Source organism: Pogoniulus pusillus, chromosome 24, assembly GCF_015220805.1.
Source record: "Pogoniulus pusillus isolate bPogPus1 chromosome 24, bPogPus1.pri, whole genome shotgun sequence".
Taxonomy (NCBI): Eukaryota; Metazoa; Chordata; class Aves; order Piciformes; family Lybiidae; genus Pogoniulus; species Pogoniulus pusillus.
In genome coordinates, this window is record NC_087287.1 from 816,344 (window position 1) to 830,847 (window position 14,504).

General features: G+C 49.4%; 1 protein-coding gene across 6 annotated transcripts in view; it reads right to left on the bottom strand.

Moving 5' to 3' along the window:
- ANO1 (anoctamin 1) overlaps positions 1 to 14,504 on the bottom strand; it is a 79,458-nt gene that overhangs the window by 17,468 nt on the left and 47,486 nt on the right. For all 6 annotated transcript variants that reach the window (XM_064163021.1, XM_064163020.1, XM_064163019.1 and 3 more), the window contains 6 exons: positions 11,816 to 11,871; positions 10,011 to 10,052; positions 8,035 to 8,099; positions 7,368 to 7,502; positions 5,940 to 6,100; positions 2,358 to 2,440 (listed from right to left, as the gene is read on the bottom strand). In XM_064163021.1, the coding sequence (XP_064019091.1) occupies positions 2,358 to 2,440; positions 5,940 to 6,100; positions 7,368 to 7,502; positions 8,035 to 8,099; positions 10,011 to 10,052; positions 11,816 to 11,871 (542 nt within the window). The remainder of the gene's footprint in view (positions 1 to 2,357; positions 2,441 to 5,939; positions 6,101 to 7,367; positions 7,503 to 8,034; positions 8,100 to 10,010; positions 10,053 to 11,815; positions 11,872 to 14,504) is intronic.

The following is a 14,504-nucleotide window of genomic DNA, read 5'->3' on the forward strand; positions in this document are numbered from 1 at the left end:
GACTGCCGTTAGCTACAACCTGTTAAATCCCGTATCATCCCCAGTTCTACAGCAACTGCTGAGTTGCTATCAGACGCCCATGTGAGATGCTATGTAGCTTAAATTGAATAGTTGGGAACGCAGATAGAATTCTAAAGGATGGGTCAGGCCAAGTGCCACCAGGCTTGCCTTTTAATTACTTTGGTGATAAAAATTACATTTTGCAAGTCATTAACTGCAATTTCATTGGTCCCCAGCTCACAAGGGCAAGAGTTATCTGCTTCAGTATGCAAGTGGCTTTGGGATCCCAGAAAACTCTCATTTTGAGTTTTCCCTTGACCCTGTCTTGGATCCACAGACTGCCCATGTGCACTGGAGGAGAGCGAGCAGGGAATGTTCAGAAGTAAAAGACAGCCAAAAGACTCAGAAAGATCCATGGATTTGGAACTGACAATAGTGATGCATTCACAAAAGATTCAGAACTGACAATGAGCATTGGATGGAAACGGGATGGAGTGGAAAAGAAGTCTGAAGGAGTGGCGAGGGTTAGGGTAAAGACAAAGCAATCAGTGGGAGATCTAAAGAAAATCTGATGCTTGAAAAAGAAGAAGTGGGGATCAAAAGATGGCATTCATCAGCAGACAGGAAATAAAAACGTAGGAGCAATTAAAAAAAATAATTTCCAAACCTTGACTGCCTCCTTCAGGGAATCAGAAAAAAACCATGAAAACCAAGGGAAAAAAACAACAAAAACTTGGTTACTTGAACTGCTGTGGCTTTATGTTTAAACTACATTACACAACGACAGGTCCAGGGTGGGGCTAGACACTACCAGCGAAATCAGTCCCCTCCTGCTCTACAGCATTTATCACAGTCCTGGGAGTATTGCCTGAGCTGGGTGTGCCTGAGAACACAGCAGGCGAAAGCACCTTGGGCTTTGGGATTTCCCCTGAAACCCTGACTCTTCAACGTGAGACTAGCTTGGGCTTCATCCCAGTCAGAAAGGAGAGGGGCTTGAGTTCTTTGCTAAGGCCACCGCTGTGTAATCTAGCTCTGAGTGCCCCAGACAAAGGCTAAAATCAGCTGCTGCTTTAGCTCCGACGCGAAGAGGACAGACGTCGGAACGCTACAGTTAATCCCTTCCCCTTTCATGTGTGCTCACCAGTTACCAAAAATAAGGGAGCAGCCCAGTATCCAGGAAACGGATCCCGGTGTTCTCCCCCGTGAGGCAGGTACGACCTGGCAGAGCAGCGGCACAGGGCTGCCAGCACGCTCTGCGCAAGCTTAGTGTGGAGGAGGTGAAGATATTAAGGAGGTAATTCAAGCAGAGGGATGCTGGGGGCAAGGGGAACAGTAACTGTGCCATGCTCATCAGGCCTCACAGTGCCGAGGGCAGGGCTGGGGTGAGGTTTCGGTCTCAGGTGAGCAGTGTTTGCTGCGTATCTGTTTAGAACATGTAGTGATGTGACAGGGGCGGTCGAGCTGCTGGCAGTAAGGACAGCAGCAGCCAGCCGGGCAGCAAACAGGGCGCCCCCGGCCAGGGGCCCAGCCCGCACCCCACGGCTCAGCAGGAGTGCTGCCAGGCAGAAGGGATCCACACACCTCTGCCACGGCCGAGCTGCTGCCGGGGGGGTCGTGAAGGTGTTTCCTTTTCTTGTGAGGTACCAAACCCAAAAGGTGGGGAGATCCCAGCTGGCTGCTGCTGTTCTCTCCTTTGCTTCTAAAACTTCATTGACTTGTACAACCTTTCCCGTACGGTTTCAGCCCTTCCCCCCTTCACACTATTCAGCACATTTAGTATAAGCCTGGCTGGGGGTTTTATCTTTATTTTAGCAAATACCCCCCCAGCCCCTCACCTCCACACTGTGTCACTCCCTGTGCCCTAAGACCACATGTCTGGCAAATATTTCCTTCGGTATTTTCCAAGGCAGGGCTTGGTCCTGCGTCGTTGAAGTTAACTGGAGGTTCTCAGCGCTTTTTTTCCCGGCACTGTAACTTTATCAACTTCCATACATCCCCTGCTGCTTTACAGCAGCAGGAGGAAGGAGGTCCTGAGCTGTTAGCAGGCTGACATCAGCCCAGCAGCATGGGCTGAGCTGTACATTCCATGCCCACGCTGCTAGGTGTGACCTGACTGCACACTGACAGAGAAGTCAGGCTCTGTGGCTATACAGTGGCGCTGCCGTGGCAACAAGGCTCACCACTCGTACCCTTGCTAGCATGGCCTCGCAGAGCTCATGGATAGATTTTCCCCTTCTTCTAAATGATGGAACTGCCCCAGGAGCAGTTTCCCATGAGGCAATGTCTAAGGGCTTGGGGCAAGCAGCTATCGGTAGCACCAGGGTGGAAGTTAAAGAGTCAGAACTAAAGGGACAAACCTCCTCCTCTTCAAACCCAGTCAGGTCCCACCTGTAGTTGAGGCGCATCTGTTTTCTCTTCCAGTGCTCCATAAAGGTGGCAGCTGAAACAAGAGGTTTACCATTAGCTTGACATCTGACCAAGCCCCAACCGCATCGCCCCTTGGACTTGGCCGAGCAGGCACAGTGGCCGTGCCCTGCTCCAGCTGCTCTATGTCTGCAGGCTCTCACCTCCAGAAGGTGCAGTGTATCATATGTCAGCTTCAGGTCTGTGACTCTCATATTCAACAGTAATGTCTGCTGGGCAACACTGGTGTGTTGGGAGCCAAACACTGTGTTTAGGCCAGCAGAAAGTAAGCACATTTGCTACACCCACAGTGCAGCAGGATGCAACTAGATGATCCTCAAGGTCCCTTCCAACCCATTCTGTCAATCTGTGAACTAGCCTTGTACTGGTGGGCTCATTATTGCCCCAAAGATAGCCAGATCAAGAATGTCTATATTGTTATGACTACATCCATCTTGTGGTCCTAACAGTATGGTCAGCACTGACCCTCACAGCCAAAGCCAGATACTCATGGCAGGGTGAAAGCTACAGGTGGGCAGGCTGCTCAAAAGGAAGCCTCTAAGGGTTCTTACAACTTTTTTTGACTGACAAAAAGGAAGCCTCATTAAAGCAGACCCCAGTCTATATCAGTCTATCTGCCTCTGAGACCGAGCAAGTTCTCAGAGGACATATTTAGCTGCTGGGAATACACCAGGGCTGTATAATAAATGATTATGAAAGAGGCAAGTCTACCAAGAAATGGTGTTCCCAGGGGAGCTTCCTGCAGTGAGTATTAACAGATGTGCTCAGAAGCATTCACATCCAGAAGAACTGGAGGCAGGGAGAGGGTAAGAAAGTTGAATGAGGAGGAAAGAACATCCTCATGACTGGAGCCAGGTGAGGGTCATGACACTCATTGGCCTTCCAAGCAAAACTCTCATGTGCAAAACTTACAATGGAGCCCTTTAGGAGCCACAGGCTTCCTGTAAGTCAGGCTGGCCACAGCTGTGTCACTGGAGGGGCTGTGTCATAGTCCCACAATTGCCTCCTCTCTCCCTATTGCCAGCAGTTCTCATGCCAGGGGCTGCAGCTTCCAAGTGCAGGGAGAAGCACAGAACACAGACATGACCTCGTGTCTCAGTGCTGCTAGAAATCCTCCTGTGGCTGGCTCACAGTGAGGCAAAATGAAAAGCCTGTGTCTGAAACACAGACAGCTCATCTTAAAAGCCCTCGGTGTCCATGCCAGGTAGTGATGCACCCACCACTGCCCTGCCAAGTGCACCTGCCTCTTCGTTATTTATTTCATCTGGGCCTGTAAGCATAAGTGCAGCTTAAAAACTCCCAGAGCATATTGCCCAGATGATCTTAGCTGGATTCTCTGGCATTTTTAACACCATTGAACACCAACCAGCACTGGGCCGTGGCCCGCGGTTAATGCTGAACTCAGTGCTAGAGCTGCTCTGACGCTTGCACCAGGGGAGCTCTCCAGCCTGTTGGGATGCCACCTCCACCACGCAAAGGAAGCTCACAGTCATACCCCTGCACGGGGGCTGGTTTTCTTGCTGTGCTGAGCATGCCCCGGGTGAGATGAGCAGGTTACTTGGGGCTGCCTCAACTCTTCAGCTGTACCTGAAGCTAACACAAGTTCCCCTTGCAGAGAGAGGTGCTCCCGATGGAAGCTACACATGTGCCTGTGGCTGGAGACAGGCAGTTGGTGTTTGTGCTTTTCCTTAAAAAACAAAGCTCCTTTCCTTCTGTAAACATTGCTTGGCCAAATCCTTCAGAAATTACATTTACAGCAACAGGAACACAAACTGATGTGGGAAAAGCTCTGCTTCCCCCAGCTCAAAAGGAGCTTTTCAAAACATTTATTTTAGATGCTATTGAACCACAGCACAATCTTATGGTGACCCCAAAGCACTTGTGGAATTTCACTTCCATTCCAAAATTGTCTCAGCTGTTGAGCCTGACTCCGTGGAAAGCACAGAAACTGGCATCTGCCAATCTGCCTTACTCTGACCACGAGTGTGAAAAATAGGTGGAGGGACCCACGGCTGCTTGCTAAGGGAAGGGAGGCAAACAGTGCTGCTGTTCCAGACAATGTGCTGAGAGCCAGGAGGGGTTCACAGTAACAGTGACTGAGGGAGACTAGAACTGATACCTGACTCTCCACATGAGAGAATCAGACTATTTAAAGTCTCTGACACCACACCCTGCTGTGGGTAGATCACATTTCTCCCCATATGCTTCATGGTATGATGAGCTGTAAGGCAGTGATCCCTCCTCTCTGCTGCAGTGCTGCTGGAGCTCAACCTCCCCACACTTCCCAGCTTTCCCTGTGAACCTGCAGTACTCCCAACTCCTCACAGTTCCCCAAACCCCTCTCCAAAACCATCCTTGTCCTCTTCCTTACGGTACGGGATAACAAGTGCTTAGACTTGCATTTAAACTGTGGTCACCTCACATGGAGACCTTGGTCACCAAGGCACTGCTCTGACCTGACCTACATTGAGCTGTACCAGAATCAGTTCAGTGAAGGCTATTGTAAAAACCATTCCCTCCTTACCAGAGCCAATGAAAGCCTGGGCTGCAGTTTTAGGGTTAAGCATAACCCACGGCAGGTTATGTGCTAGCTTGCAGCAAGGCATGCGGGAGGCACAGGCACCATCTTGTGCTGCTCTCACTGGCACAGAGGGCATGTGGCTGTCAAACCTCAGAGCTCTCTATAGGGCTCTCAGTTGCAAACAGGGGGATTGGAGCCCACCAGTCTCCCTTTGTTTTACCAGGCCTTCCTGGCCTGCAGCAAGGACCATGAGAGGCTACTGTCCTCCAGCATCCATGCCTGGTGCTGGGGTGCATGAGCAAGGAGGACAGAAGCCCTTGAAAACTGTTCCTGAGGACACCCTCACAAAGATGCCATGAGGGTAGTAGTCCCAAGCTTAGCCAGGATTAATATCTGTAGCCAAGTTTGCAGACATGCCATGAGAGGTGAAGTGATTGTGTTCAAAGTGCAGAAGCAGTCAGCATCAGAGGAAGCAACGACAAAGCCACAGCTGCTGCTTCATGCTCTACATGCATGATGTCTGCTTGCTGATAAACTTAATTGCATCTGGGAGCACACTCGATAATCAATCCTGGTTTGTCCTGAGACACTAAGGCCATTACACTTCCCCGTGGAGCCCCCTCCTCAAGCCCAGAGTCCATTAATACATCTCTTCTCTAATGTTCTAAAGTGCAAGCTGGCTCTGCAAATGGAGCTCTTTCTTTCTGGCAAGCCGTGCAATCCTGCTAATGAAATTCTGACATGCCATGCAGCAGCTTTATGACAGATGCTTAACAGTTTCATTTGGTATTCATCTTGAACAACTTCTTGTATTTTAGCCTTCAGTCCAGAATATCAGTTTTGGGGTGACAGTTTAATGGGAAAGGGGGAAAAAAAGAGAAAAGTTCTTGATATAATTAACTGCTGAGTATAAACATGCTGCCTTATCCTTCTGTTTCTTCCTGCTGCATTTTAAGCAATTAAAAACCTCATGTGAAAGCAGCTATCTTCTTACCCCAGAGAGCCATGAAGACTGAGAAGAACACAGTGGCAGGGTTATCAAACAGATGACTTGCGCGAGCAGTCGCACAAGCAGAGCTCATCTTCCAGTAGCTGCAGGTCCTGTCACACAAGGGGCACATGGTGATGTTGTTTCTCTCATCACACATTTCCATGCTGGAAAGAAGCAACAAAATGTGGAAGAGGTATGATCAGTACAGCTCCCTCTTTCCATGCTCTGATGATCCTTTGTCCTCCATGCAGCATCCATTTCTGAGCTGTAGGACCATCAGACCCCCACAGTGACTCCTAGTTCCTGCCCCAGCGAGCAGCTCTGTCCACAACCTACACCACTGTAGGGGCTGAAACCCCCATGCTGGGCTGCTGTCCCACTCCACCCCTGCCCTGCTTCTGCTGCAGGGGGCAACAGCATTTTGAGAGACAGAGGCCTCTATGCTTTCTGTTATGGGACCTCACAGGTCAAAAATAAATAGAAATTTAAAGCCACTCCTCTTTGGAAATCTAACTACAGCAACAGACAAGGTAAAAGGAAAGTGCTGAGCTTCAGGACTGGACTGCAACCAGTTTATCTTCCATTCTCTCCATCTGTGAAACAGCAACAGTGAGCCTCCCTTTGGCTTTCCTTGACTTTTGGAAGCAGTACAAAGCAATTTCGGTGGCAAACAAATACCTCTTTATTCTCTGCTTTGTAACTCAGGGCTCGTGGTTGTTGCATGAACTATGTCATTTCCTTCTACAGCTGATGATGCATGCAGGGCAAATAATGCAAAATCATAGTGCTTCAAACCCGTTCCAACACAGAACTTAGTGAAATGGGAAAAGACAATAGGAGATGAAGAGTTTGTTCATCTGAAGACAGGGGTTTCTTTTCAGCATGTCTATTCCTGATGCATCACACAATGCCCTGCTCAGCATTTTGGATGGGAAGCACTGAACCCTGTCATTAGCCGTGTTTTATTGGTTTGCTTTAACAAAATGATCTGTTAGGGATAAAACCCAACACCTGAGCAAGTGGCCAAGAACTATTTTTAGGCCACCGAGGCAAACTGCACAAGGCATCTCAACAACAACTGCTACCGACTTCCAAATCTGCTGGCCTGCTGCTGCCCACTCTCAGCCCTGGAAGCAGAAGTTGGTGGGACTGCAGGCTCCCTGATCCATGCAGAAGACAAAGCACATGGGGTGAGGGGAGGGAGCGTAGTGGGAGCACACTGAACCCCAACAAGGGCCAGCTGGCAGACAGGGCTGGGGGAGCCACGGCCAGGGAGCGTGGACCGGGGTGTCAGGCTGCAGGTAGCACAGGGTAAACCCTAGAGGCTGGGAGCCAATGTTCAGCTGTGCTTGCCCTAGTGTAAGCCACAGCACACTTGTAGGGAAAGGCAGCATTTCCTTTGAGCCCCCGGGTCACAGGTATTTGTTTTACCTTGGGATATTCTCATCCACGGTTGCACAGCCGTACAGGAAAACAATGATCCCTACGACCGACGCTGGAATGAGCATCTGTGTGTAAACGCCCAGCCAGGCGAAATAGAGCCCAATCTTCTCCCCAAAGTATTTTCTGAAATACAGTAAAAAAAAGACATGAGAGAGAGAAATGTTTCCTATTTCTTAAAATATAGCAGGGCTAAAATTACAAACCGCAGCTGGATTAAGCATGGAGAAAGTAAGAGCTGATGACCTGTGGGAATTCTTTTCTTCTCAGAGGCCTCTCTTTCTCATGATGCTTGGAGTTAATCCAGATACCAGCACCATGAAAGCAAGTCAGTCCAAGCAGGTTTGGGTTTTTTTCACCCCTGCTTCTGCTGTGTGTGATTTGGTATCTCTGGGTAGCTAATCCTCCGCATTTTCTCCAGGGGAGTCTTGGCTCTCACCACGAGCCAACAACATTCACCAAAAATAAGTATCACACTGGGTGGGATCCATCAGCATGCTTCCAACCCCACAGAAAACTCCTTCTCCCTCAGTGAACTTCCCAGTCTCCAGAGTGCCCCGGGGATGACACCGAGGGCAGCATCCCCACAGGGCCACCCACACGAGCAGTCCTGTGTCCCCATCCCGTGGAAAAACAGCAGTAAGGACTGAGCTCTCACCTCACCAGGTCGATGGGCTGGTACTTGTAGAAGACTCCATAGCTCGCCCATTCCTCACACAGGAGCTGTAAAACAGACAGGCAAGGCACAGAGTTACAGCACTGTGCCCAGCAGAAGTGCTGGCTCCTTCAGCCTAGCAGCTGCACACCTTGTGTGGTGGATCTGCTCTCACCACTGTGGTCCCAGCCCGTGAGCTGCCAACACCCACAGTCTGCATTAGGAGTTAAGCCCAGCTGTGATGGTCTGACAAGCTGCAATACAGTGATGAATCCTAGAACATTAAAAGGCTCTTTGGGAACTGAACTAGTGGATTTCTGCAGCAGGAGCGGGCAGGTATAGTCCTGATTTTGTCACCTCTGGGAGGTATCCAGCAGAATAGATGTGAGAGATGAATGCCCTTTGAGCCAGACAGCAGAAAAAGCCCTGTAATAAACCGCTTTCCTTTCAGTATATCCCTCAAGAGGTGCTGTGCAATGGTGCCTCCAAAGCTGCACTTAAGAGTTTTTCAGCTCTGAACTGGGAGAACACAACGAGTTCCACTCACTCTTTTGGTTAGGATAAGGGCCAAGGAAAACCACTGTCCCCATCAGTGATTTACAGAATTGAATCCCTCACAAAAATAGGTTCCTCTGGGACCTCCGGCTTCTTTCCTTTGTAACATGCATAAATAGTGCTGCTCAGATGTCATTTTTTTCTTAATTGAGTTCACTCTGTGAACAAGAAATCAGACAGTACTGCAGCAGATGAACTGTGCTTGTTGGCTACCTGGCTGTTGCCTCCTCTGGGGGATGAGGGGAAGAGAAGCTTCACAGATCTAAAGCTGCAATGTCAAATCTCACTTTACTGCTTCTCGCCCTGCTTCAACCCAGTGACATCAGCCTGGTAGCAGGATGGTCCTGCACTGGTATTTCAAGGAGCACTTTGGCAGTCACTGCTGTTGTTAACTCACGTGGCAACAGCATCATCCTTTCCCTCTTTTCTCTACGGTAAGAGCATGAGCTGCTGGCTGTATTGGCAAGGGGCTTACTCTGAGAAAAGGAAAACGGAAAGTCAGAAAGGGCAGCAAAGGGCAGGCTTGGTTACACAGACCTCCACCTGCGGGTGAGGGCTGCACGGGCAGCTCAGCTGTGGCAGAACTGCAGGGGGGAACCAAGACCCAAACCAGTCATCATTCTTAATCTTGTGCATAGAAGAACAGACCAAACAGGATGTTATTGCTTCAGTCTGCAGGCTCTTTTATCATCAGGAGCTTGACAGATGCCAGCCGCCTACAGCTCCACAGTGCAACGCAGTCAAGCCAGAAGGGGCACCCTGCAGCCCTGCCCGTTCCTGCTCCTCACATTTTATCCCAGCTAACAGCCTTTCCACAGCAGCTTTGCAGCTCTCCTCCCAGCACACTAAGGCAGACTTTCCAGGCTGAACTGCTGCATTCTCATGCAGATGGTTCAAATCATCCAAGAAAATACAACTTTGCTTTCACAGAAATGCTGTGTCAAACCCCAAGTGGATTTGCCCCTCTGCAGCCCCAAACCATTCATCTCGAGCAGTGTCCTTGCACTAAAAAGAGCAGAAACAGAATCCTGCAGGCAGGCCTTTAGTAAACAGCAACGTTCTTGCAAATGTTTTTATTCTGCTTTAGGTTTCTTTCAACCATGTTTTCCAAACGTTCCAAGTCCAGCTGCTTATGTCTGGAGTGGGGATTCAACTCTGGGGAGCCCATTCCAGACTTTGAGGACCCTTTCAGTGAAGAAGCTTCATCTACATTCCAACCTGAACCTCCCCTGGCTCAGCTTAAGGCCATTTCCTCTCATCCTGGTCTAGTGGGGATGTCCCTGCTGACTGCAAGGGGCCAGACTGGATGACCTCTAGGGGTCCCTTCTGGCCCGGACTATTCTATGACCCCGTCACTGGTTACTAGGGAGAAGAGAGACCAAGCCTCCAGATCCCAACAGATGAAACACCTTAACCCCACTTACTTTTCTGTCATTGGGTTCCACATTTTCACCTTCGTAGTCGCCCTTTAAAGAAAGAGAGAGAGGAAACCTGTGTCACTCAGCGAGCGGTGCCCAGCACTGCCCCTGCTCTTGCTTACCCACAGATCCCACTCACTCAAGGCATCAAAAACAGAAAAAGCAAGCTGTAAAATAATGCTGTATTTTGGGAGTCCATTTGTCACAGCACACTTTGTCTTCTGTCCTTGGGCACATTAAGAAAGAGTAATAATATCTGTCACTGGGGGGAAAGGAATGAATAAGTGATAAAGGTGGCCTAAAAATGTCAGGGGAAAGGATGTGGTATTGCCATGGTGTTTGGGGTTCAGCTCAGTGCACTTGAAAGAAGAGACCAGCTGAGAGAGCTGATCCCTATCCAGCCTCTCCAAACACTTGGGGATGATTAGATTTGAGGTTTTCATTTGGAGCTATTTTAAAATGTGATAAAGGAGTAAACTAAGACTATTAATAAAGAATTTCTATCCAGGACTATCAGTAGCTGTCTAAAGATGTGAGACAAGGACATGCAGAGAAGTTTATTTAACCTTTCTGGATCCCTAAGCAGTATCGCTGTAGCTTAAGAGTGCCTGACATTTATGATAAACATCAGGCAGATAAAGAGCCTGCTCTGGGCTCAGTTGCACCCAGAGAAAACGGTCATGCTCCCATGCAAGACCAGTGTGAGTGAGTGGAGCACAGAACTGGGGAGACACATTTCATCTTCAGTTCCCCCACTGGGAAGCTGGCTCCAGGCTCGCCAGCCCGCATGTGCTCGCACGGCTGGGGCACGGGGGGCCTGACTGCCACCTCTCCCTGGCACCTGCCAGGGCTAACAGCATGTGTGTGGTAGTTCCAGCTGTATCCAGAACCTTTAAGGGAAAATGCCATCAGCACCCAACTGCTGAGCACCTCTGGCAGGATGGGGATCCCCAGCTCAAGCACGGGTGTCACCAAAATTCCCAGCCTCTCTCTAACCCTCTTGAGCACCAGGGTTTAACATGCTCCTGACATCATTCTGAGCTACTCAAAAGCAGATTTCATCAGTTAAAAGGTTGTATCCAGCCCCATCAAATATGTCACTTCAACTTCTCGCTTGTGGCCTTTCCTCCAGTATCAACCAATCACATGGGCACACAGCCACTGACATCTCTGTACCGGCAAGGGGAATGCCAGGGAGATGTGGATGAGGGAACTGGGCACTTGGTGCCCCAGGAACAGATATGTTTCCTTGCGCTGATGCCAGGGACCTTGGGAGAAGAAGGTCAGAAAGCAACAGAAACATTTAGTTTGGTATCCATCTCTCTCTCCAGCCCACTTCACTTTCCCTATCTTCTAGATCCCTAACCCATGGGATTCTTCCAAGTGAGTCTCTCGGGAGGTCAGAGCTGGCTCTCCTGAAGCCCAGGGCTGCAATCCTATCTAAAACTCTGCTACTTCCTCACACTGTCCTGAACTCCACCATCTTGGGGTCACTGCAGCTGAGGCTGCCTCCAACCTTCACATCCACAATCGGTCCTCCTTTGTTCACTGGGGGAGGATTCGAGCAAGCAGAACAACTCTCCTAATGCTAGTTTCTAATGTTATGAGCACCACAGGCAGAGCAGAGGTGGAGAATTCACTGAAACCAAGCAGAGTGATGGGAACAACCTGCAGCAGTCACTGCAGCTGTGATGCAGGTGGAAGGCAGGTCCCAAACACTGGTGTTTGGAATGATGCTGTTCGCTGTGGAGCATGCAGCACTTCTTGGTGTCAGGTATTGGGCATGTAAAACAGAGGGTAAGGTCACTTACGTCGTGCAAAGGATAAGCAGCACTGTAAACTCCGTTGGCAAGCAGACTGGTGATGCCTTGAAAAATAAAGACATGGTAGTTATTTACAGCTCGAGGTCAGACTGCCTCACTTCATCTTCCTTCCTGGAGACTTCCCTCAAAATAAGCCATTTGGTCAGAGGATGATTCTTCTGCCACCTCATTCCTTACCATGTAGGTTCATTTTTAATCACATAGGTTATTAAACATGACCCATTTTACGAAATGGAAAACTGCAGAGAGCAAGAGGAAGTCATATATATTTGAGAGTCGAGAATTAGAAGCCGGTGACTTGAAATTAGTCATTAAGATAAATCACATGTTCTGAAAAGTCAGCTTGATTGAGGGGCAAGCCTGCAGATTGGCAAAGGTGGAGCAGAAGGCTGGCTCTCGAGAAGAGTACGGCTGGAAGTGCTGGCACAGGGGCCCAGGCACACGCAGGCATCACCCACACAGAGCTCCGAGTTCAGGTTTCAGATTGATTAGCGGAACGGTAGGGAAAGCCTTTGCGAAGCCCTTGGTGCGACACTTACCATATCTACCACACTTTCGTCTTTTATTTAAGAGGGCAGTTTCCTTCTTTCTTCCCTCTCCTTTCCCTGTTTACACAGCCGTTCATTAGTCACATGCATGAGGCTGAAAGCATCTATATCACATACTTGGGACTTGGGGGAGTCCTGCCTTCCCACCTGTGGAGTCACCCCTTAACTTGGGGGCAGGGTGCCAAGAACTCAGGTGGCTTGGGAGAGTTAGTGGAGCACAAGGCTGAGGGGCTCTGGGAAACTGTGGCTTGCTGCACCATCTCCAAAGGTCACTCAGTTGGACCTGGACCTTTGAGGTCTGTAGCACATTACTTCCCTAATGTTCTTGCTACAGCTGCTGGCTTTAATATGGCTACTTCCAATTCTGGAGCATTACCATGTCTGGAGGTGTCCTGTTGTCTGTGAAGACACATTTGGGGATTCAGTGAGCCCACCTTGGGTGTTGAATTGGAGCTAAGTCAGGTGCTTGTCTTTGTGTAAGGCCAAGCTGATTAATGCCAATTAAAAAATCAAACCAAACCAAACCCAGAAGAAAGAATCCAGCCACAGGACTCATCAGAGATAATTTGAAAGGCCTTAGAAAATGACCAGAAAAATGCTGTGCTCCAGCATGCTCCATGCTGCCCAAGGGCACTGCTGACACTGAGGGACTGCACTGCTCCAGCATGCTCCATGCTGCCCAAGGGCACTGCTGACACTGAGGGACTGCACTGCTCCAGCATGCTCCATGCTGCCCAAGGGCACTGCTGACACTGAGGGACTGCACTGCTCCAGCATGCTCCATGCTGCCCAAGGGCACTGCTGACACTGAGGGACTGCACTGCTCCAGCATGCTCCATGCTGCCCAAGGGCACTGCTGACACTGAGGGTCTGCACTGCTCCAGTGTGCTCCATGCTGCCCAAGGGCGCTGCTGACACTGAGGGGCTGCACTGTGCTGGAAGGACAAGCAAGTAGGAGCCAGGGAACAGCTCACTGGGGTTCACCCAGAAATTCCCCATTGTTCTGGAAATGAGGCTTTTTCAGCTTCATTAACGTTGTTCAGATACTAATCACCTGCTGGAGGAACTTCTCCAGGAGTGCTCAGTACCCTGCAGCATCACTAATTGTCAAAGCCCAGGTTAAGCTTATGCACTGCTGTGAAACATCTGCAAATGTTTCCATGCTTCTGGCAGAAACAAGTGAGCAGATAATTTTTTTTTGATGGCTGTGTGCCTGACCAAAGAGCTACCCAAGGCCCTTCTCCATGGCAGTCCCTAACAGCGAGGGCAGATTCACATTTGAGATTTTGCAAAATAAATAACAAAGCCTGCAGCGCTGCGTGGGCAGCTGCCGGCTCCTGCTGGGCAGAAAGGCTGCAGCATTATCTCTGTTTGCTCAGATCTGTTCACAGCCTTTGCTGGGTTGTAACCCAGCATTCCAGTGCTGGAACACAAAGGGCACGATTGAGCTGTGCTGCCTATCCCTACGGACAGCCTGGCCTAACGACATTTTTACTAGGTATACGGTGTGACCTTGCCAGGCTGAGGCAGAAGGAGGATCCAGGAATCCTGACACTTTGCTTTAGTCCTATTCACTAATCTCGAATAACTTTCCCATTTCTGGACAAAAAAAAAACCCAAACTTTAAAAAGAAAATAGTACCTCGAGTGAGTAACAACCTCCAAGCCAAGCATTTCAACTGTGCTGCCTGAGCTTCCCCTTTCAAGAGTGCAAATACATAATTCCTAATGAAATCCAGCACCAGACTCAAAAAGGGTCCTAAAAGTCACAGATTAATTTGGATTTCCCATGCTAGAGGGAAGCAGCCTTCTGTTAATGCTGGCTGGGCACCAAAACCCAGTGTGTGCGAGGGCTCAAGGATTGTGCAGTGTATGGCCTTACTCCCACAGAAAAGCCACAGCGTGGAGATGGTTTCTGGCACCATTGTTCTGCTGCTGTTAGCTGCATTCCCAGCCAGCCGATGGGTCAATACTGAACAGAACTACCTGTAAATCAGGTTCTCCTTGCTTTGTTTAACTGCTTGTAGGCAAATAAATGCTATAACAGATTCCAACAGCTGTCAAACACTTTGTTTCCCATGGCCATGAACTTTCCTTGCACAACTTTGTTTCTGTTGTCTGTTAACAAGC